The sequence below is a fragment of the Myotis yumanensis genome, unplaced genomic scaffold, assembly GCF_028538775.1.
Source record: "Myotis yumanensis isolate MYYU_CA2020_CCGP unplaced genomic scaffold, mMyoYum1.0.hap1 SCAF_3, whole genome shotgun sequence".
In the NCBI taxonomy this organism is placed as follows: domain Eukaryota; kingdom Metazoa; phylum Chordata; class Mammalia; order Chiroptera; family Vespertilionidae; genus Myotis; species Myotis yumanensis.
In genome coordinates this window covers 7,175,462-7,197,091 of record NW_027223754.1, presented here as the reverse complement: position 1 = coordinate 7,197,091, position 21,630 = coordinate 7,175,462, and the positions used below count along the sequence as shown (strand labels likewise).

General features: G+C 50.1%; 1 protein-coding gene across 1 annotated transcript in view; it reads right to left on the bottom strand.

Moving 5' to 3' along the window:
• WWC2 (WW and C2 domain containing 2) overlaps positions 1 to 18,046 on the bottom strand; it is a 127,541-nt gene extending 109,495 nt beyond the window's left edge. The window contains exon 1 of the mRNA XM_070408143.1: positions 17,567 to 18,046. Coding sequence (XP_070264244.1) covers positions 17,567 to 17,697 — 131 coding nt within the window. The 5' untranslated portion in view covers positions 17,698 to 18,046. The remainder of the gene's footprint in view (positions 1 to 17,566) is intronic.
• Between the last annotated feature and the right edge of the window lie 3,584 nt (positions 18,047 to 21,630).

Sequence of the window (21,630 nt, the reverse complement as noted above, 5' to 3'; positions counted from 1 at the left end):
CTTAGATGAATGATATGCATACTATGCACATGCTTCTGAAACTTGCTTTGTTTCTCTAGACACCGCCCTCCTGACTGATCTGTGTTGATATATGTAGGAAGATCCCAGTTCGGTTATTCTAACCACTGTAATTTATTGGTCACATGCAAACGGTTTCCCCCCTTGTTTTTTGTCTTTTAATTTCATTTGTGCCTTTTGTCACGTCTGAGTTTTTCTGTTGTCAAATGTACCCCTGCTACTACGTCATACAGACACCCACCTACCTACAGCTTTCTCATAGCTTAAATTCTGTTTTTCCATGTTGACTTTCCACAAATCTCTGCACGTGGGAAAGCACAGAAACCCAAGTTTCATTTTTTAAAATAGGTGGCCGACTGTACTAGCACCGTTTGCGGCATAATCCACGCTTACCCTACTCATTTTGTCATTCGACTCATTTGTAAATACTGTTTACAAATCAGGAATAAAAACAGCAACTATCCAACAACAAAAAGTAAAGGGTATGAAGACTTAGTTCACAGAAAAGTCTTTTTCTCCAACCCGCAGCCTCACTCCCCAGAAGTAACCTCTAAGAAAGATCCCTTGTTCAAAACCATCTGGTGACAAAGGTCGGACTATGTGAGGGTATCAGTGCCTGATGCGTGTTTTCACTCAGCGAAGCCACAGAGGAGACCTTTGTCTCCGGCACCCATACATCCTTCTTTATCAATCCGTACCATTTCCTCCTATGAACCATGATTATTAAACAGGAATAAAGGTGTTTTTTCAATAAAATATATATATACACACACCCTTTCAGGCAGCTGGCCTTGGCGATTCTAACATAACTGGTTTTCCAACTAAATGATTCTTCATTTTCCTCTTCAAGACCAGAAAAGGAAAACCGACTTTCCTGTATTTTCAATCCTCAAATTGTTCAGTAATTTAGAAGGATTTAATCTTAAAGTGGTAAGAACATCCTTTTTTCTCACTTGCAAGGGTAACTTTTCATCTCCACAGCTAGGACCTCACTTTTTTCCCCCCCCATACATTTTTTATTTTAATTTTTGTTGTTGCATATAATTTTAAACTTCTACTTTTTAAATATTTGTTAAATTGATTGGGGTGACATTGGTCAGCATGAACATACAGGTTTCAGGTGTGGGTTTCTATGTTACAAGATCTGTATATTGCACTGTGTGTCCACCTCCCAAAGCCAAATCTTCTCTTTTCACCATATATTAGGACTCTTATTCCCCCGACCCCTGACATCACTTCTGATATCTTGATGAAACTAGATGTTCAGATGGTTTCCATTTCCACTGGCACTTGCTTTAAAACCTATCAAGTTTTTTGTCCTAGCTAGTTTTGCTCAGTGGATAGAGCATCGGCCTGTGGACTGAAGGGTCCCGGGTTCGATTCCAGTCAAGGGCACATGCTTGGGTTGTGGGCTCGATCCCCAGTAGGGGGCGTGCAGGAGGCAGCCGGTCAATGATTCTCTCTCATCATTGATGTTTCTATCTCCCTCACCCTTCCTCTCTGGAATTAAAAAAATAATAATAATAAGTTTTGTGGATGGACTGCTTAAGAACAATATCATTATCACTATGGATGAGTATCAGAATAAAGAATATGGAAGTTAAAGACGAACTGTGGAACAAGAACTGAGAATAGTGGAAAGGAAATGAACTTAGTATACAAGAGGCAGTCCTCAATGATTTACACATAAGAACTCTCCTTAATGGTTCAAGAATGTCCATCTCAAATACCACATCACATGCTCATTTTACGTTCCCACTCTTATCCCAGAATATCTTTTAGAATTAACATCCTAACACTAGATCTGTGTTTAAAACTGTGACTCTCAGCGGTACCCTGGATCCGTCTCTTGCTTCAACAGTGTTTGGGCAGAACAGACCCAGGGACGCCCCTTCTTCCAGCCTCCGACCACCCTCCAGACTCCTCCAGTTGCCACCTTTGGAACCATCTCAGCCATCCTCGGCCTCCGAGACCAGCCAACACCGATTTTTGAGCTTATCTCCTTATTGCCAAGGAACCATGAGCTCCCAAATTCGTCAGAACTATCCACCCAGATGAAGGCTGCAGCAACCACATGGAGCCTGACATCTGCAGGCCTCCTACACCTCGCTCTCTGGGCTTCTGTTTCCACCCGGACCACGTGGCCCTGGAGGGCGGGGGCCACTTCTTCACAGGGCACTGGGCATCTCTTAAAGATGCAAAACCAGCGTGGTGGCCACATCCTCTTCCCAAGATGGCAGAAACTTACCCCAGATGAGTGGGGCAAAACTCGGGACACCAGGGAAGCCGCCAGGGTCCTAGAGAAGAACCTGAACCCAGCCCTTTCGGAGCTGCAGGCCCTGGGTTCTGCCTGCAAAGACCCTCAGCTCTGGGACTTCCTGGGGAACCGCTTCCTGGGAACCACTTCCTGGATGAGCAGGTGAAACTCATCAAGAAGATGGGCCACACCTGGCTCACCCCTGCAGGCTGGCCGGCCCCAGGCTGGGCTGGGCCAGCATCTCTTCCAAAGGTGCACAGAGAGGCCTTCCCGGGGCTCCTCTCCGCCCCCTGGGGTCTGGCTGATTGAGCCTCTTCCTGCAACCACTAGGAGCCTTGTAACCACCCTAGAACCCTCTCCATGCTTTGGGTAAAATGGTTATAAATAGCTTTTTGCAGCAAAAAAACCCAAAAAACCCTGATATTTGAACAAAAAACATAGAAATCTAATTTAAATTTTCAAAATTAAGCTTGTTTTTTTTTTTAAATCACTGTTTTCCAACATAGCCAGTGTATGGCAAATAGAGACGCCGGTGGGAGGAGCCCGACTGCCCTCCTGAAGGGGGACTCGCGGTTCCTGCAAACTGTGTAAGCACGAGGGCTCCAGGCTCCTGCTCCAGAGCCAGTGGCGGGAGAGTGAGGACGCGGGAAGGCACGGGGCGCTCTGGGCAGAGCCCCGTACTCTCAGAGAAGAACGGATTACACGATCACTCAGTCCCTACACCAGCCCACACCCAGACCTCCTGCCCCTAACTGGGGAGCCAGCCACCATGGTCCAGCCAAATTCCCAGGCCTCCTGGAGAGGGGCTCCCTGGAATCTACCAAGTGGTACTCTTGCTCTAGCAGGGCCAGGGCCAGGCGCTGTTTTCACTCAAAGGGACCAACCTGTGTCCCTTACCACCACTCACGTAGGTCAACACCGCTCATCTGAACAGCACAAAGGAGTAAAAATAAAATTTTAAAAACTTCCCACAGCAGAACCTACGGCAAGTGGAAGCAATCGCCAGGGGTCACCAGGAGGGGGTAACATTTAGGCTGAAGTGGGGTGGAAAGCACAGAAGCAAATGACACCAGGGCAAAGACGTCTTTAAGACTGAGGTCAAGTGGTGTGTGGGGAGGACGGGCGACGAGGTTTACAGAAAGAAAGAAAGTTGGGCCGTTTCAGGTAAGTCACGGCCTCTGTGCAAACTCCACAGGCCACAGTAGTAAACCCCGTCAGAGCCTGGCTAAGAGGCCGCCACGCTTGGCTACCCGGCTGCAGCCAAGAAAGTCTTTCCTCATTTGAATAGTATTTTAGGAATGTTCTGTCAATGTGTTGGATGATTACTCACTTCTACTGCATTCTTCCCCTCACGGAGATAATTATGGCGGACGTAGCAATTTATTTTATAGGCAGAACATTCACGAAGCTAAATGATCACTTTTTTAACCTGCTATAAAATTCATATATTTACTTGTCCACATTTCCCTAAGAAAGGAAGGTTAACTTGAACAATTGTTGCTCATAGCAACACAGGAACAAAAGATTTTTCACATGCAAAATCTAAGCATTTAATTGAAATTCACAAACTTGGATCTCAAACCAAGCCAAAAGTAGAAATGTAAGAATACTAGATTCCCAAACAGAGGCAGATACACAATACATTGTCAGCTATGACAAAGACAAAATAAAAAGCGCAGTTCCCATGACAAGTTAAGAGAGTCCTTTATAATCACCGTGTTAGTGACTGCTTGTATTCTTACAGGTAGGCTTCGTGGCATCAGTAAACCGAACGGAAACACACCACCCTCCCTCCTAGCTTCTGTCACTGCCTATTCATGAAGGCTAGAGCCTGAATCCAAATCTAAGCAACTTAAAGCAAACTATATAACAAGGCAATTTACAGAGATTCTTCTTCCCCCAAGACTTAAACTCAACTACAAGAGTCAAGGTAAAAAAGAATTCCCATCAAGGTCTGTAATTCACACATTTGTGGTGAGACCAAGGTATTCTCAGACAATAGATGTCCACTTGGGTTTATCAGGGGTGGGGAACCTTTTCTCTGCCAAGGGCCATTTAGATATTTATAACATCATTCTCAGGCCATAGGAAGTTATCTCCTTAAAAATTAGCCTGCTGCCCTGGCTGGTTTGGCTCAGTGGATAGAGTGCCAGCCTGCGGACTGAAAGGTCCCGGGTTTGATTCCGGTCAAGGGCACATGTCCGGGTTGTGGGTTTGATCCCCGGCAACCGGTCAATGATTCTCTCATCGTTGATGTTTCTATCTCTTTCCCTTCTTCTCTGAAATAAATTTTTTTTAAAAAAGGTAAATAATAAATGTGAAGAAATACAGGAAAGTGACATACTATAAAAAAAAAAAATTAACCTGCTATATTTGGCCAAACATTCAATGAACTCACCCCTAATGCCTTGGCAGGGCCAGACCAAATGATTCCTCGAGCCTTACACTGTCCACGGGCCAGACATTCCTCATCCCTGGTTTAGATGAGAAGAGCTGGGACTCAGCCTTATCGCTGGGAAAATCCTCCCTCCTTAGTGATCAGTTCACCTGTCCTCAAATGGGAGAGGGGGCACAGAGGGCACCGCGGTGCAGGTGGCAGAGTGTATTTAGGAAAGCCTCGGTTGAGAGGCTGTGGTACAAGGTCAAGGGTTTTAGAGCCAGAGACAAGGATAAAGGATGCAGAGCATGTGAGACCTCCGCCTCTGAAGAACCTTACAGCACGGGCAGGCGGCCCAGGGGACAGACCCAGCCAGGCTACCCTCGAGCACCTAATAGTAGTACGTGTGCGTGGATGTGGTGTGGGTGTCCTGGGAGGGCACACGTAAAGAGCCGGGTGCATGACTTAACCAGCGGACACTCCCAACGTGTTTGGGAAAATAAAAAATTCTGAAAAAGTAATAGTTCAACTTGAAGAATCAACACATCACGCATTAGTCTTAATACAGACGCTAAAACAAGTGCCACGACAGTGAAGGCACTGGAGACTGGGTGTGGCTAACGTGCTAAGGGAAGCTTCAAGCGTCTAGGACCTCCTAACCCCAGGACGGTGGCCAGGAGCCCCTGGGCAGTGGTTGGAGGCGGTCAGTCCATAGTTACAGACACGGCTCTGAAGTCAAAGACACGGCTGAAACCTGTTTCCGTTGCTCAACCGCGTTGTGCCCTTAGACAAGTCACTTAACCCTTTAAGCCTCATTTCCCAAAGTGGGGGCAAGAGCAGTGCCGATCAAAGGCTTCGCTTAGTCCATAAATACTTACTGAGCGTGTGCACAGCGCCAGACGCTGAAACACAACAGAGCAGGCAGACCGGAGCGGAGGCAACATATGTGAAGGGCTCAACAGGCGGTACCTGAGCGTTATCATCGTCTTCATCACCACCTTTGGTGCAGTGGTGGACAGTGTGAGGCACGTCCCAGAGAGAACAAACAGAGCATCTTAGGTCTCACATTACCTAAGACCTCTTTCTTCTCTCCCAGGAATCTCGTCCCATCCCCGTTTTAAACCCTAGCCATGTGGACCCAAACTTAATATCTGAAATAGTCCAGCCGTGTCCCAAACTCAACTCACTGCCCGCTGCCTGCGAGGCCCTGGGAGCGCAGGTCTTCAGCGGCGTCTCAGACGGAGTCCAGACCCACCTGGACACCAACCACCCCATTCCTCCTGGGTCCTTCCCCATCAGTAACCAGCAGGTCCTTGATCCTTCTCTCCCCCCATCTCCGCAGCCACAGCCGCCACTCCAGCTAAAGATCTGACTGCTCTCCATTAGATTACCTCACTGCCACAGCTTCCTCCGTTCCTTCTCCCAGAGCAGCGAACTCTTGCTTAAAAACAGGAACACTCTATCATGCACACACAAGCCCCATCATTGCCCCATTCAGCTTCAAACTCCCCAATGTTGACTGTCTACAGGGTAAACAGGATTGGACCCCCTGAGGTGTCCGCACTGTCTCTTGAGACCCGCCTGCCCCCGTCTGAGCTGCAGGCTCTCGGGGTGCCTTTGGACACACAGCACCATCGCTGGGCCTTAGGGCAGCGCACTGGCGGAGGTGTTCTGTACGCACCGGGGCTGCTGACCCCAGGAACTAAATGCTGATGAACTTCTGACTGAAACAGCCACAGGCTCCTGGAGGCTGGTGCGCGGGCAGAGCGGGACCAGCTTCTCCCTGCGGGGCTCGTCTCCTCCTCCGAGATCTTCACGCGGACGGCTTTCTCTTGTCCTCTGCCCCGGCTCCGCCAGCTCCTTACAACAGCCTTTCCTGACCACCCCACCCAAAGAAGCTCCCTCTAACCCATTTATCACTTTGCCTTGTTTATTGCAATCAAAACACGTTCACTAGTATCTTTATGGTTTGTCTTCCCCAAACTCGACAATCCACAGAAGTAGGGCCCTTGTCTACTTTATTCAATGCCACATCCCCTATATACTGGTATGTGCTTGGCATATAGTGTCTTCTTTGAATATCTGATGAACAGTTGAATGAATGAATGAGTGACTGACTAGGGCTCGGGGGTGGGAAGTGGGGGACCTTTTTCCTGCCAAGGGCCATTTGGGTATTTATACCATCATCCGAGGGCCATACAAAATTATCAACTTAAAAATTAGCCTGCTATATTTGGTCAAACATTTCATGAACCCCTAACGCCTTAGCAGGGCCAGACCAAGTGATTTTGAGCGAAGGCCTTATACGGCCCGCGAGCCGACGTCCCCCATCCCTGGACTAGGGGGTCAACTCAGGAAAAGCAGGCTGGGACAGACACGCAGCTGCCAAAGAAGCCAGCAAATGATACTTGCATTTCATTTACATGGCCCGGCCTGCGGTGCTCAGCGCTACGGGGACAGGCAGCTGGCGGAGCACGAAGTAACAGTACTCATGCAAAGCTGGGCCCAGCCTCGACTGCCGTGAACCAGCTCAGGACATGAGCGGTGCAGACACACAGGTGCTCCCGCGCAGGAGACAACAGGAAGTCTCCAGGAAGGTATCTAGCTGCACACACTCCAAAGGCGTGCCTTTCCAGGGAGCAAGGACCGAAGGGGCCTCAGACAACCAAGTTAGCTGTGTAGTCTCTGGATCTGCAATAGCAAACCAGGTGTTAATGTGACGTTAAGTACTCGGCCGGGTTGGATAGGCTCTGGGTCATACTGTGCCATGAGAAATGTCATTAGCAGAAAAGGAGAAAGGGAGGTAAGGAGGGAGGAAGTCAATGGCATATTTCCAACCAGCTCACACAGCCCGCTAATCAGCAGGCGGGAAAGGAAGCCCTGTGGACAGTGACTGACCAGCCGAAATGAACCTAGACTTAAAAGCTGACAAAACTGACGACCCAGGGAGGCTGTGTACAATATGGATTCCACACATCCATTTATTGTCACCATCTCAAGAAAGGAGACTGGCGTTTTAATGTATCTCTACTAGAAGCAGGAAAACCGCGGGGTGGAATTTCGCACTGCGTGAAACCGCATGCGCTTCCCATCTTTTGCAGAAAACGTTGCCCAACAGGCTTTACATTTGACCGAATACCAAGGGCACTGCTCCTCCAACGGAGCAATGTCAATCAGTAGTGTACACAGCACATTCCACGGGCTGCCACTAAGCGGGGATTGGATCAGGCGTTTACACTGCAGATCCCTGCAGGTGGATGTTTACCCGTCACCCCGCCATCAGCACGCTCACACGCCCTGACCAGGGCAGCCCAGGCCCCACCAGAAGGCAGCGCCTCAGGAGCAGCACCAGGCACCAGGAGGCAGAGCCTGTGCGCTCGCCAAGCCCACACCCTCGCTCCGTTTACAGAAATGCCAGCGACACTTTCTAGCTACAGGTCAGTCGCTATTTTAGCAATCAAAATACTGTCGACATTTCTTTCCCATGAAATTTCCTACCTCCGGTCCCGGGGAGACCAGAGCAGGTTCAATGCCCACCTCTGTTCCCAGCCTCCGACCGGGCCTCTGTGACGGGGTGCACGTTCCGGGGAAAGGGCTCCCTGAGCCTCACTGTGTTCTCACTGCAGCCCTGCCCACTGCCCGCCCGCTCCACCCCGTGCACGCCACCCCGCACTCCCCACTGTCCTCCGGGAGCCAGGAGGTCTTTACTTCATAGGAAAGATTATTCAGAGTTACACAATTTTAGTTTTCACTAAACTAAACTTTGGAAGCACCTTAACTGTGACAGGTACCTGCTTTATAAAGATAATATGTGAAGTTATTTTCTACTTGATCAACATCACCAACTGTGATTTTTTTTTTCTGGTTAATCCTTACCAGAGGATATTTTTTCCATTGATTTTTAGAGAATGGAGAGAGGGGACAAAAGAGAGAGAAACATCGATGTGGGAGAGACTCAGTGATTGGTTGCCTCCCACACACACCCGGATTGGGACTGGAGACTGGGAGCTAGAACCTGCAACCCTGGTATGCACCCTTGACCAGGAATCAAACCAGAGACCCTTCAATGCTTGGCCCGATGCTCTAACCCCAGAGCAATGCCAACCAGGGCCAACTTTGAGATTTTTATAAATACTATCCATATGTCACAGGGAAATCAGCGTTTCCAACTGTTGAAACAGAGCGCTGTAACACTTAGTCTTCCAACAGCAAACTGTAAACAAACAGCGGTGGCCCCTCCAGTTCACCTGGGCCTGTTTTCCTCACGTCCCTGTGCCCAGTCCGGCTACGTCAGGGAAGAATGGGCCTATGAGACGTTAAGTGGCATGCTGCCCTGCGTGAGAAGAAAGGCAACGCCAAGTTCAGCGTCCACGTCTGGTCCAGCCTTGTGCTGCAAGTGCCCGCAGTCCCGGCAGACTGTGGACGAAATGAATGATCAGCGACCACCTATCACATACTATTAACATTTCCCTTCAATGCTGATCTAAAATATTTTAAAGATTTTTATCATCTCGCTTTATATCAGAGGTTGGCAAAATTTTCCTGTAAAGGGCCAGAGACTAGAATTATTTTAGGGTTAGTGGGCCACAGACTAGTATAACCTGTCGCATATCCTTCGTTGCTTTTGCTCACTGGCATCCTCTGAATGAGGTAACCCCGTTCCTAGCTGGAGAGCCGGACAAAAGGAAGGCCGCAGGCTGGGCTGTGGCCTGGGCCGTTCGCCCACCCTTGCTTTTCAAGTATCCCCAAAAACCATAGTTACTCAGAACGCTCACATTTCAACTCAAGAAAAAAACACTTCCAACTGTTTTGTGGGGGGTACTTTGGTAATTTTTTTAAAAAATAAACTTTTGTAGAATAGTATTAGATTTATAGAAAAAATGCAGTTATAGTACAGAGTTATCGTACAGAGTTTCCATATAGCCCACACTTAGTTTCCCCTATTAGAACGGTACATAAAATCAATGAACCAATATTGATGCATTACTGACTAAAATCCATACTTCCTTCGGATTTCCGTCTTCTGTTCCAGGAACCCACCTGGACACCACATCACATTTACCCACCGGGTCTCCTTGCACTCCTCTCGGCTGTGACAGTGCTGCAGACTTTCCTTGTTGTTGATAATGACGACAGTTTTAAAGAGTACTGGTCAGTTGTATGCATTTATGCATAACCCATGGACACAGACAATAGGGTGGTGAAGGCCTGGGGTGGGGAACAGGGCTAGGCTAGAGGGAGTCAATGGGGGGGGGGGGGGGGGGGACATATGTAATACTTTGAACAATAAAGAATTATTTTTAAAAAAGAAAGAGTACTGCTCAGATATTTTGTAGAATGTCCCTCTATTGGGCACCTGGTGGGTGTTTTTCTCATGATTACACTGGGGTTAAGATGGTTTTGGGGGAGAAAGCCCACAAATAAAAGGTACCATTGTGACCACAGCATGTCAAGGGGACATCAACATGACTTATTACTGTTGACATTTACCTTGATCACCTGACTAAGGCAGAGTTTGCCAGGTTTCTTCCAACCGTTTTTAAAAAATAAATAATAATACTAAAGGTGAATTTAACTCTCACCATTTATAACTAGCTAAAAGGTTTTAAGTATCAAATCATTTTGAGTAAGCTGACTGTATACACACAAAGTATAATTCATTATCTATGCAATTCACATCCATGCTTCATAAAATATATCCATTCGAGATGAAGACAAAAAATCAATGTGTCCTTCGTCGGTATATTCGACTTTTAAATCCTCCCAACTCTTCCTCCCAGGCCCGTTAGGAAGGAGGGAGGGACCATGAACTGAATTAAAAGTGGATCGAAAGAAAGCAAAATGGGCAGGGCTCAGACTTGGCTTTTAAGTGATGATCATGCAAACTAGATCGTAAGCAACCTGAGCTGGGAGGAATCTTATCAGCTTTTTATCTCCCAGAGTCCAGGGGACCTAGCTGGCTGACACAATAAAACTATTGGTTAATTGATGTCTACACCTTCAGAGTTAAAATAATGCCGAGCATGCGGACAGGAAAGAGCGATGTGAGACTCAGAGAAGGAATGTCTCTCACCTAGCTTTTCTTGGTCAAGTAATCAGTGAGAGGACACAGAAAGGTGGGGACAGTGTCCAGGGCTGAGAGGCCGGAACAGAGGGGAAAGCTTGGGTCAAATTAAGGCCATCAAAACACTCTGAAGAGGGAAACGCAAATCAAAACCACAGGAAGACACTACCTCACCGCCACCGGAGATGCTGTAGGAAAGAGAGAAAATAACAAGTATTGGTGAGGACGTAGAGGGAGCGGAACCCTCAAACATGCTGGTGGGGTGCAAAACGGTGCACCCCCTTTGGAAGATCCTCACAAAGTTAAACCTAGAATTACCATGTGACCTAGCAATTCTACCTCCAGGTCCATTTCCAAGGGAACTGAAACATATATTCATACAAAATTACATGAATGTTGAGGCAGCATTCATCTGAATAGCCCCAAAGGGGAAACCAGCCAAATGCCACTCAGCTGGGGGATGGGTAAACCAAGTGTGGTATCTTCTTATGATGGCATAGCACCCACAGTCATAAAGGAACGGAGAACTGACACATTCTGCAACAGGGATGCACCTTGAAAATATGCACAGTGACAGAAGCCAGACACAAAAATTATATGATTCCATTTATATGAAATGTCCAGAATAGGCAAAACCAGAGAGGCAGTAAATAGATGAGTTCGTGGCTGCCAAAGGCAGCAGGGGTGGGAAAAGAATGGATGAGCTCATTGTGGGTATGCGGTTCCTTTTTGGGGTGATAAAATCGTTCAGGAATTACACAATGGTCATGGCCGCGCACTGTGAATATAGTAAAAACCACTGAATTGTACGCTCTAAGATGGTTAAAATGGTGAATTTTATGTGATTTTTTAAATCACAGCAAAAGATAAAATAATGGGGGGGGGGAAACACTGAAGAGGTTGAAAATATTCTGAGCCTCTATATCTGGTAAATTATTTCTAACCCACAACTTATCTACACACTATGCCCTTAAAAATTCCTCCCACCTGCCAGAGTGGCGGCTCAGGTGGCTGAGCGCCATCCTGTGCACGGCCGGCCTGCCGGTTCGAGTCCCAGTCAGGGCACATACGTGGGTTTCAGGTTCGATGCCCAGTCAGGGCATGTACAGAAGGCAACTGATTGATGCTTCTCTCTCACACTGATGCTCCTTTCTCCCTTCATCTCTCTTTTCGCCCTTCATCTCTCTAAGATGAAGAAGTTAGTCTAAAATTCTAACAGGAAATCAGTTCAACCAATATCCATGACGTTCACAAGATGGAACATACACAGACCCAGGCCGTCTTGAGGAATTTCTACTGCGATAGGCTAACAGCTCCTGCCATTTCAGTAGCTCCCGCATCAGCGAAATGACGCTGACACGCCCCTCGCAGCGGTGGCATCACTCTCCCAGGCGTTTGCTCCAGTGCCATTGACAAGGAGGCAGCATCGCCAGCTCCCACAGGCACGGCTTCCCCACATGAGCTGGAAACGGCGGCTGGCTTGCAGCCTCCGCTCACAATGGCTCACTGTAGCTCACAGCGTAGTGCCTTGCAGCTACAGACTCACTTATAAATAATCGTCTTTCTTGAAAAAGCAATTTTTGCCCTCAGTCTTCCAACCAAATTCAACTGCAAACTACAGACTGTTCAAGTCACTGTGGAGATCTTAGCCGTACACGGAGCAGCGACTGCTCACTCCAACACGCATCAGAGCAGACTGCTGAAAGCAAGAAATATTTCCTTGGGAATTTTTGGAAGACAGTGCAGTTTTGTTTAACTTGGTGCTTCCCAGAGTGATTTTTTATTTTTAAAAGAAACCTTCTTTTAACAACCTCTCCACACTTCAAATACCGTAATCACTCAAATAACTCATCAGTAACCGCTGGGCGCCCAAGCGGGGAGCCGGCGGCCGGTGTCTGTGCAGCCGTCTACGGCAATGGCACTTGCGATGTAGACTACGAGCACCGATTGTGTTTTCTTTGCTCCTGTAAGCAATTCATATCCGCATTAGTACCAGTAGGCAAACGGTGGCAGCTATTTCTCTCATTATTAGTCATCTAACTGGAAAATCAATGGTTTCCAGTTATTGGATGGTGGTGGGTAACTCTTTTGAAAGTCCAACAATAAGAACTGGAAACAAGAGAGTAGCTCCATTAATATTCCTTCACTTACTTAATATTTCTTCATTAACTGACCTGACTGACACGCAGTTAACACCTGCCATACACGGGACACAGAAAGCAGCAGTAGGAAGCCAGGCAGGGCTCCTGAGTCTACACTCTAGCAGGAGGGTGAGCCGACTCCTCGCTTTGACTTTGAAGGAAAGAGGATCCAGAGCTCCCTCACGCAGTGCCAGAAGTGATCTCAGTCACTGCTGACACACTCTTCCTCCTCACGGTCACCAGGTGACCCCAAACCCAAGATTTCTTCCCTTCCATTAGAAAGTACAGGCTGCTCAACATCTGACACTAGCCTTAGACCAAAGATGACGATCTATTGGCAAGTTTTAAGGTAAAGTCGCTGTGTGTGGTGGTAAAGCTTTTAAGTTCAAGGACACAAAGTTATGGTCCACTTGGGCAATGGTCAATCCAAGAATAGAAAAGGGGGCAGAATTCTCCTGGGAGTTTGTCAAACCATTCACCCCGTCTCTGAGGTCTGCCGACCTTGGCCCCTTACTCCTCCAAGAAGCAATGAATACATCCAACCGTTTTCTCCCGTGTTGAATATGGTCTTTTTTTATTTTTTTTAAAACACCAGGCCATTTGGCCATGATCTATGGACCACCATAAACACCAACTGGTGCAGTCAAAGGGCGTCCTTGGTGAGCCAAATAGGGGTGACTGAGGGAGCAGACCCGCAGAACAGCGCTCCTGGGGGAGTGGCCCTTGGGAGCGGGGAGTCACGCTGGGGCAAGAAATTAAGGACGGGGAGATTTCCCCAGGATTAGTGAGAAGGGAGGAGGAGGGCAAAGTCAAGACTGTTACAGTAAAACTGTCATTTATTCAGGGGTGAGACAGAGCGCTTAACTCTTCCCATAAATAGAACTTCTGAGGTGGTCAACTTGTTGGGTCCCCAACAAGCCACACTTCCAAGGCATTCGTGAACTAGACGCTTTCGCGTGGCTAACTCGGGGGTCACAGGGTTGTAAAAAATGGACAGGAACCTTTAAAGATTAGTAAGGACTGGCCAATCAGCCTGAAAAATCAGCTGGGCAGACAGGCTGTGCCCAACCCGAGGGCTGCTGAGCAGGTGGCCGGGCAGCCCGGAGGAAGGAAAAGGGCACCAGATGGGGAGTCGGACTCCCTGGCTTCCAATCCTGGCTCCACGGTCACTAGCAATAGCAATCTCCCGTGGCTCCATCTCCTTGTCTATGACTGGAAGACAGTAACAGCGCCTCCCTCACACCGCACAGGGCTAAAGGAGAATAAAATGAGATCCCAATTAAAGAGCTTAGCTCAGTGGCTGTCCCACAATGAACGCTGAGAAACGTGCTAGTATTTCTACTCTTCTCAGGGGGAACCGGAAGCACCACTCAGTTCCCAAACTGGAACAAGCACTACAACTACTACCATGTGGCTGGGCCCCAATTATGGGCCCCCAAGCATCCCTATGAGGTAGGTGGTGTTATCTTCATCTTGGAGTTGAAAGATGGAGGTGTAGAGGGATTCAGATCCCCATTTAAGCTGACTCGGTCAGGTGGAGCAAGGAAAGCTCTGATGGCGCCTGCAAAGTCTGCGGCATTATTTCAGCCACCTCCAAAAGCTTGAACGTATTGTATTTTATTTTTTTAATATGGTTTTTTAAAATATATTTTGATTTTTTTACAGAGAGGAAGGGAGAGGAATAAAGAACCAGAAACATCGATGAGAGAGATCCAACAGCTGCCTCCTGCATGCCCCCCAGTGGGGATGTGCCCGCAACCAAGGTACATGCCCTTGACCGGAATCGAACCTGGGACCCCTGAGTCCGCAGGCCGACGCTCTATCCACTGAGCCAAACCGGTTCGGCTTAATATGGTTTTTAAAATTGATTTGAGAGAGAGAGAAGAAGGGAGAGTCGTAGATAGAAACAGCGATGAGAGAGAGAGACAGCTGACCGGGAATCGAACTGGGGACCTCTTGGTTCATGGATCTGCGTAGGCTCAACCACTAAAGCACACTGGCTGGGCTTGAAAGTATTTTAAAATAATACTTCAATATTCTGAAAACCACAGCTTGTTCAATGAAATAATGTTATGAAATCCCCCACTGTTCCCCCATTAAATACACATAATTATTTATACAATCAGAAATACCTCTCAAATTCTGACAGACTATCAGAAACACAAAGTTCTTTTTCTTAACATAAATATGGCTGGATAAATCATCCTGGTCGTTTTAATTAAATGGCTTTAAAAGTTCAAAAGCACTGCAGACCCACAGTGCATCCAGTCCCTTTTCTTTCGGGCCTTGTCATCAGACCCTGTGGAAGAACGGGCGCACTCCAAGGCCTGTGTCACATCTCTTTCCGTATGTTCGGTGAGAGTGTGAGTGTGAACCAAAACTGCCTAGTTAAGATTTCTCCGAAAAGCCTCTCCCAGCATCTCTTACACTATTTAGCAAGACAGGCAGATACTTCACTGTCCTAAAAGAAAACACAAATATGTCAACGTTGACTCTGTTCTCAAGGAATTGTCTTTTAACACTTGGATACTGAGATCCAGAAATAATCTGTCAAGTTGATAGATACTTAAAAATCCAACAATTTCAAGAAAGCTGGAATAATAAGTCATCTTAGTCAAAACTGTTTGCCTCCAGCAAATGAACTGGTTACCCAGTTTCTTGAAAACACAGTTCCTAATAATTGGTAATCCATTAACAGTTTAAAATAACAGACACGCTTAACTTGTTTAAGAAGCAGTAATATGGATAAACCAAGCCAAGTCATGAATTTTCCTTCCCTTTCTATTTGCTTTGCCCAGGCCTTACATATCCTTATAACCCTTGTTGGTAAACACATATAATAAGACATGAAAATGGAAGAAGAGAACTTGAAATGCCTGAATATTTCAAGATCCATTGCAATTTCAATAACCTGAAACTCCAAGTACCAGCAAACAGAAAGAATTCCCACATGACTGTAAAGGTCAGATAATTACACAGGTGCCTTAAAAGACCCTGTTGGGTGCACACCATCATCACGGGCATTGACTATCTGTTAAGTAGTTTCAAAGCGCAACCCCTGGCCTGGAGCAGGAAGTTTATGACCACAGCCGTATCCGTATCCGGGGAGACTGTGAAGGTGTGATGCGTGTCATCACTTTCAGGTGGCAGGTAACAGGCAGCAGGGCTGTGGCAAGGAGAGCTCCACACAGCTGCCTTCCCTCATCTCAGGAGGGAAACCTACACCGATGCCTTCATGGATAATTTAATAAGGATTGTTCCATAAATTTATAATGTAATTTATGACTTTCTATAATTGCTCTTCAACAGCTTCCAAAAACAATATTCTTAGGACTTAAAGTAACTGGGAATATAAAGTATGAAACTGTATTTCAGCTTCAATTTGAAAAAAGGGTAATGTTTTGTAGAAGCACCTAGAAAAGGTTATAAACCCCTAAGGCCACATTCCATAAATAGCTGGTGAAAAAGTTTCAGAAATGTTGGAGGTATCCCTAATAACATATGTATTTTATTTAAAATCACAATTAGAAATAGCTCCTCAATGGACAAATTACAAGTCTACAATTTGGAGTATCTCATATTATTCTTATAATAATTCTAACTATAAAAGTTCCCGGCTCTGGCCCATATGGATCAGTGGTTAGAGCGTCGGCCTGCGAGCCTAAGGGTCACAGGTTCGATTCCTGATTCCGGGTCAAGGGCGCGCAGCTGAGGGGTTTGCGGGGGCGTGCGGGAGGCAACCAGTGGATGTGACTCTCAGTGATCTCTCTCTCTCTCCCCCTCCTCCTCCCTTCCTTCCACTCTCTCTGAAAAGCATGGCAAACATATCCTCAGGTGACGATTAACAAACAAAAAAAGTTTCCTTTTAAGGATTTAAAAAAAGAAGAAGATGGGATAGAGGAAGAACATCTGTGGACACTCAACTACACTGAGGCTCCCGAGCTTCTGATTTTGTCCTGCTTCTGCTCTGCACCCCCCAGGCCCAGGGGATGAAAGTGTGCGCTGGTCACTGCAAGAAATCAAGCGAGAACTCTCCAGGAGCCGGCTCAGCCCGGGGTGCATGTCACCACTTCTTACTGCAAAACAGGCTCTGCCTTCCCAAGGTCTGGAGTCGGTTCGAGTTTTCAGGTGAAGACGAACAAGGCAGCAAAGCCCCGAACACATGTTTCTGAAATCTGAGGGGCAAAACCAATGACACCCACCCCCGGGGGCCTGACCGGGGCGCCCCGTCTGCAGCTCCCGTCCCCGGTGGGGAGCCAAGGACCGCCGGAGAGGGGCCCCGGGCGGCCTGGACGGCGGGCTCCCCTCCTTCACCGAGCCGGCCCCCTCCCGCCAGGCCCAACGTGCCCTCCAGCCCCCCTCGGGCCAACTTCAGACGCCGGTGAGCTCGGAACCGGGCTCAGGTGGCCCGTCTGGGTGCGCTCACTGGACGGAAGGCCGGCCCCGGCGCCCGTCCCGCCCGTCCCCCGGGGCCCGCAGGGTCCACAGGTCCCGGGGGGCGTCGGGAGGTGGGCGGGCGCAGGGGGCCCGGCACAGGCGGCCCCCAAGGCCCTCCTCCCAGGGGCCTGGCGGCGGACTCAGCCCGGCCCGGGCAGACCTTCCCGCGCCTTCTTCCCGGACCCCTCCCCGCACCCGGGGCGCGCGACGCCCCACGCCCCCCGCGTCCCCCGCGCCGCGGGGTCTCCCGGACAACAAGCGCCGCCGCCCACCTGTCCCGGGGGTCGATCCAGCTGGTCCTCCGGGTGTTGTGGTCGATGTAGAAGACCTTGCCGTCGTAGTCCCTGGCCTCCTCCCAGCCCCGGGGTAGCGGCAGCTGCCCGCTCCCGGCCCTCCTAGGCATGGTCGGCGGCCTCGCCGGCGAGCGGCGCCTCCATAGGGACCCGGCGCGGGACGCGGCGGGAACGCGACTGTCCGGCCCGGGCGCCGGCGAGGGGCTGCGGGGCGCGGGGCGCGGCGGGGCCACGCGCGGGGGGCGCCGCGGGAATCAGTCCAGGAATCCGCCGGGGATCAGTCCACCATGTCTGCGTCGGAGCCCGAGATCGAACCCTCCTCCGCCTCTTCCTCCTCCTCCGCGCGGCCGCCGCCGCTGCCTCCGCCTCTTCCTCCTCCTCCTCCTGCTCCCCGTCCCCCTGCGGCCGCCGAGGGTCGCGGTGCCCAGGCTGCCCGAGCCGCCGCCGTCTGGGCTCGGATCCGGGAAGCACGGCGGAGCAGCGGCCGCGGCGGCGACGGGCCTCCTCATTTGCGTGCGATTTGCATGCGCCCCGCCCGGGCCCGCCCCCCGGCCCGCCCCGCCCGGCTCATCTGCATGCACATTCCTCGCCGCCACATTCCAGGGCTTAACCCTGCCGCTCCCGGGGCGGCGCGCGGGGCGCGGGGCGGCGGGCGGGCGGGGGAGGGGAGCGGGCCGGGTGGGAGGGAGGGGCCTGGAGGGCGCTGCGCGCTCCCCCCCGGATCCCGAGTGTCTCCCTCGGGCCCGGCGTCGCGGGGGCTTCGAGTTTGGGGGCGGGAAGGAGCTGCAGGGAAGTGTGCGCGCCCTGCTCACCCCTCTCCGACTTCAGGGAAAGCTGGGCTCGCAGAGGAAAGGGGTGGGGAGCGCGCTCCCTGCGGAAGGAAAAGGCCCGGCCAACGCCGAGGGCACAAAGGGCCCCCGCGCCGCGCCCCGCGCCCCCTCGGACCCCAGGGCGGTCCCAGGCGGCGGCCGAGTGCGCCACGCACCCATCGCGCGACCGTGGCGTGTCCGGGCGCCGTCGCCCGGGGGCCGCTGCAGGGCGCCTGGCCCGGTGACCTCAGCCCGGAGGCCGCGGCCTCGCGGCGCCAAACGGAGACGGCCCCACGGTCCGGCGCGCCGGACACGCCCGCCCTTCGGCCCGCGAGGAAACTGCGACCCGACCCCACCCCCATCTCCCGCGGCCGCCGTCAGCCCTCGAGCCTCCGCGCGCGGGGCCGTGCGCCCCAGCGGGGTTGGCCGCCACCGACGCCCCCTCGGCCGCCTGCCTCCGCTGCGGGGGTGAGGACGGCGGGACGGGGACGTGTCCGGTATCCAGCCCCTTCCGTCCAGCCCTTGCCCCGGAAAGTCCCCGCCCGGGGAAACCCCCCAGCCCAGCCCCGCCGAGGCTGAGGAGGTGAGGGCGAGCCCGGAGCAAGCCCAGGGCGCTGCAGGCCAGGCCTCGAGGCCCCGCTGTCCCCTGGAGAACCAGGCGCCCCATGCCCCAGGCTCCGATTTATTCAGCAGCTACTAAGTCCTGGCCAGCGCTGAGGAGCGGCCGGACACCGGGCTCGGGACGGCTGGCAAGGCCTGGACACAGCATTCACTGCCCCTAGACCCTCGGTTTTGGGGGCAGCCTCCCAGTCCCCAAACTCCTCCCCAGCAGGGTCTATCCCACGGTCGCCCACTCTCCCGAGCTCCCTAGCGAGCTCAGTCCCTCCTCCTGGTGTGGATTCTGCCCGCTGGTCAGTGGTGACTGCCCCCCTGGTACAGGGCACAGCACTGGGCAGGGGCAGCATCTCCCCTCCTGGACGCACAGACCTGCAGGGGCCAAGTGCATTGAGATTCACTACAGCGCGTCTTGGACTGATGCTGGGTTCCCAGGCGGTCAGGGTGCATGGGGTCCACCCCAGGGGGTAGGAGGATGGAAGAAGGGCCAGGCTTGGAGCAGTTTCCCTGCAGCGGGAACTGGACCTGCCTCCTCTGATGAGGGTCTTAGAAGCGCCTGTATTTGCGCCTGTGCTGCCTTTAAACCACTTTAAACCACCGGAAATATGGAAAGCTGGGAGTACCCAGAATGGGGTGGGGAAGAGTCACCCAAGACCAACTAGCTCACTTTCTCTTTTGGGGCTTGGCTTATACACCAGGAAGCTATGCTGGGCCCTGGGAAAGGGAAGCCGCCACCTTCTGGGCCAGGCTTCTGCCCACTCCATTCATCAAGAGGTGACAAGCCTTCCTAGTCCCGGTGAGATACGACCTCCTTGTAGGTAATCTTAAGGTAGGACTTCGGAATGAATGCTGGGAGAAAGAGGGGGGGCGGGAACTGTCTAAGGATGTGCTTTATTTTGGACTCCTCTAACTTGGCCCACTTGCAATGGTCAAAATTTGCATTATGGTATGCTAGTAACACGACTAGCAAGCCAACAGACCCTTCCGGTTTATTCCTTGCTTTCAGGCTCCCCGACCCCCAACAATGAGAAAACATGTAGAAAACATGTATTATACTAAAATGTCCACATACTACTATTTTTTTTTTCTTAAGGAACCTACTTTGCTGCTGCCACCATTTGATTTGTTTCTCTGGGACGAATCGCAGCACAATACTTCTTGGTGTGATTTCAAATGTGATCAGCTTTCAGCTAAATATTTTTACCCCACTTCTAACACTGTCGGGAAATCCCAGATAGCACACAGCAGTAAATGGCGTTTATTGTTCCATAAATCCTGAGACTTCAAATAGGAACGCTAAATAGAAAAACAAAACTCTAAAGCAGCGGTTCTCAACCTGTGGGTCGAGACCCCTTTGGGGATCGAGCGACCCTTTCACAGGGGTCGCCTAAGACCATCAGAAAACACATATATAATTACATACTGTTTTTGTGATTAATCACTATGCTTTAATTATGTTCAGTTTGTAACAATGAAAATACATCCTGCATATCAGATATTTACATGACGATTCATAACGGTAGCAACATTACAGTGATGAAGTAGCAACGAAAATAATTTTATGGTTGGGGGTCACCACAACATGAGGAACTGTATTAAAGGGTCGCGGCATTAGGAAGGTTGAGAACCACTGCTCTAAAGCAATGAAAAGAGGAGCGCGCCTCTTCTCTCCCTCCGGTGGGCACGGGAAACATTTGGTCGCACAAAGGCAGTTAAGATGACTGAATGGGGAGTGGCTGCTCTGGAGGCTTCTTTGTCTTGAACAGGTTTAAACCCTGCTGTTCTGAGTTCACACATTTTACACACATCCCTTCGACAGTTCCTAATGGTTCAGACAATGAAGCTTCATTTCCTTTGTATGCGTGTCTGTAGAGATAAAATAAGTATAAAGATCATCCCTTTTTGATAGTTGGGTACATTTCGATTTGATTTGGGCTTCCGTCGAACATTGGCAAAGAAAGATGGAGGATGCACTCTGCCAGCACAGGGCCTGGTCACCCCAGTCTGTGGAGGCAGACACGAGCCACCTAGAGTCTGTTTTCTGGCCTTCAATTCCCTTTTCTTCTGGCCTTACATTTTCTCCACTAATTCTGGGCGGGAATGAACCGCCATTAAACAAAGCTCCCCCTTTGTCAATGACCAAATCCTGGGTGGCAGGAAAATTAGTGATATCAAAAATGGGGGCGGACAGTGACTATTATTTCAAGAGGTAATTTAGTTATATCTATGCAAATTTAAGATGTACATATATGCTTTCTAAAAAAAAATGTTTTTAATTGATTTCAGAGAGCAAGGGAGAGAGAAAGAGATAGAAACATCAATGATGAAGAGAATCACTGATCAGTGGCCTCCTGCATGCCTCCTACTGGGGACTGAGCCTTCAACCTGGGCATGTGACCTGACTGGGTCAACCACTGAGCCACACCAGCCAGGCAAGGTGTACATATATACTTTTAATCCGGCAATCCCATTGCTACAATTCTACCTATGGCTATTAAACTTTCTCAAGATACGCCAGGGTGTTCACTGTAGCATGTTTGATAATAACAAAACTGGAGAAACCACCAATGTCCATCCCCAAGGCACTGGTTAAATGAATTATGGGACATTCATACTCAG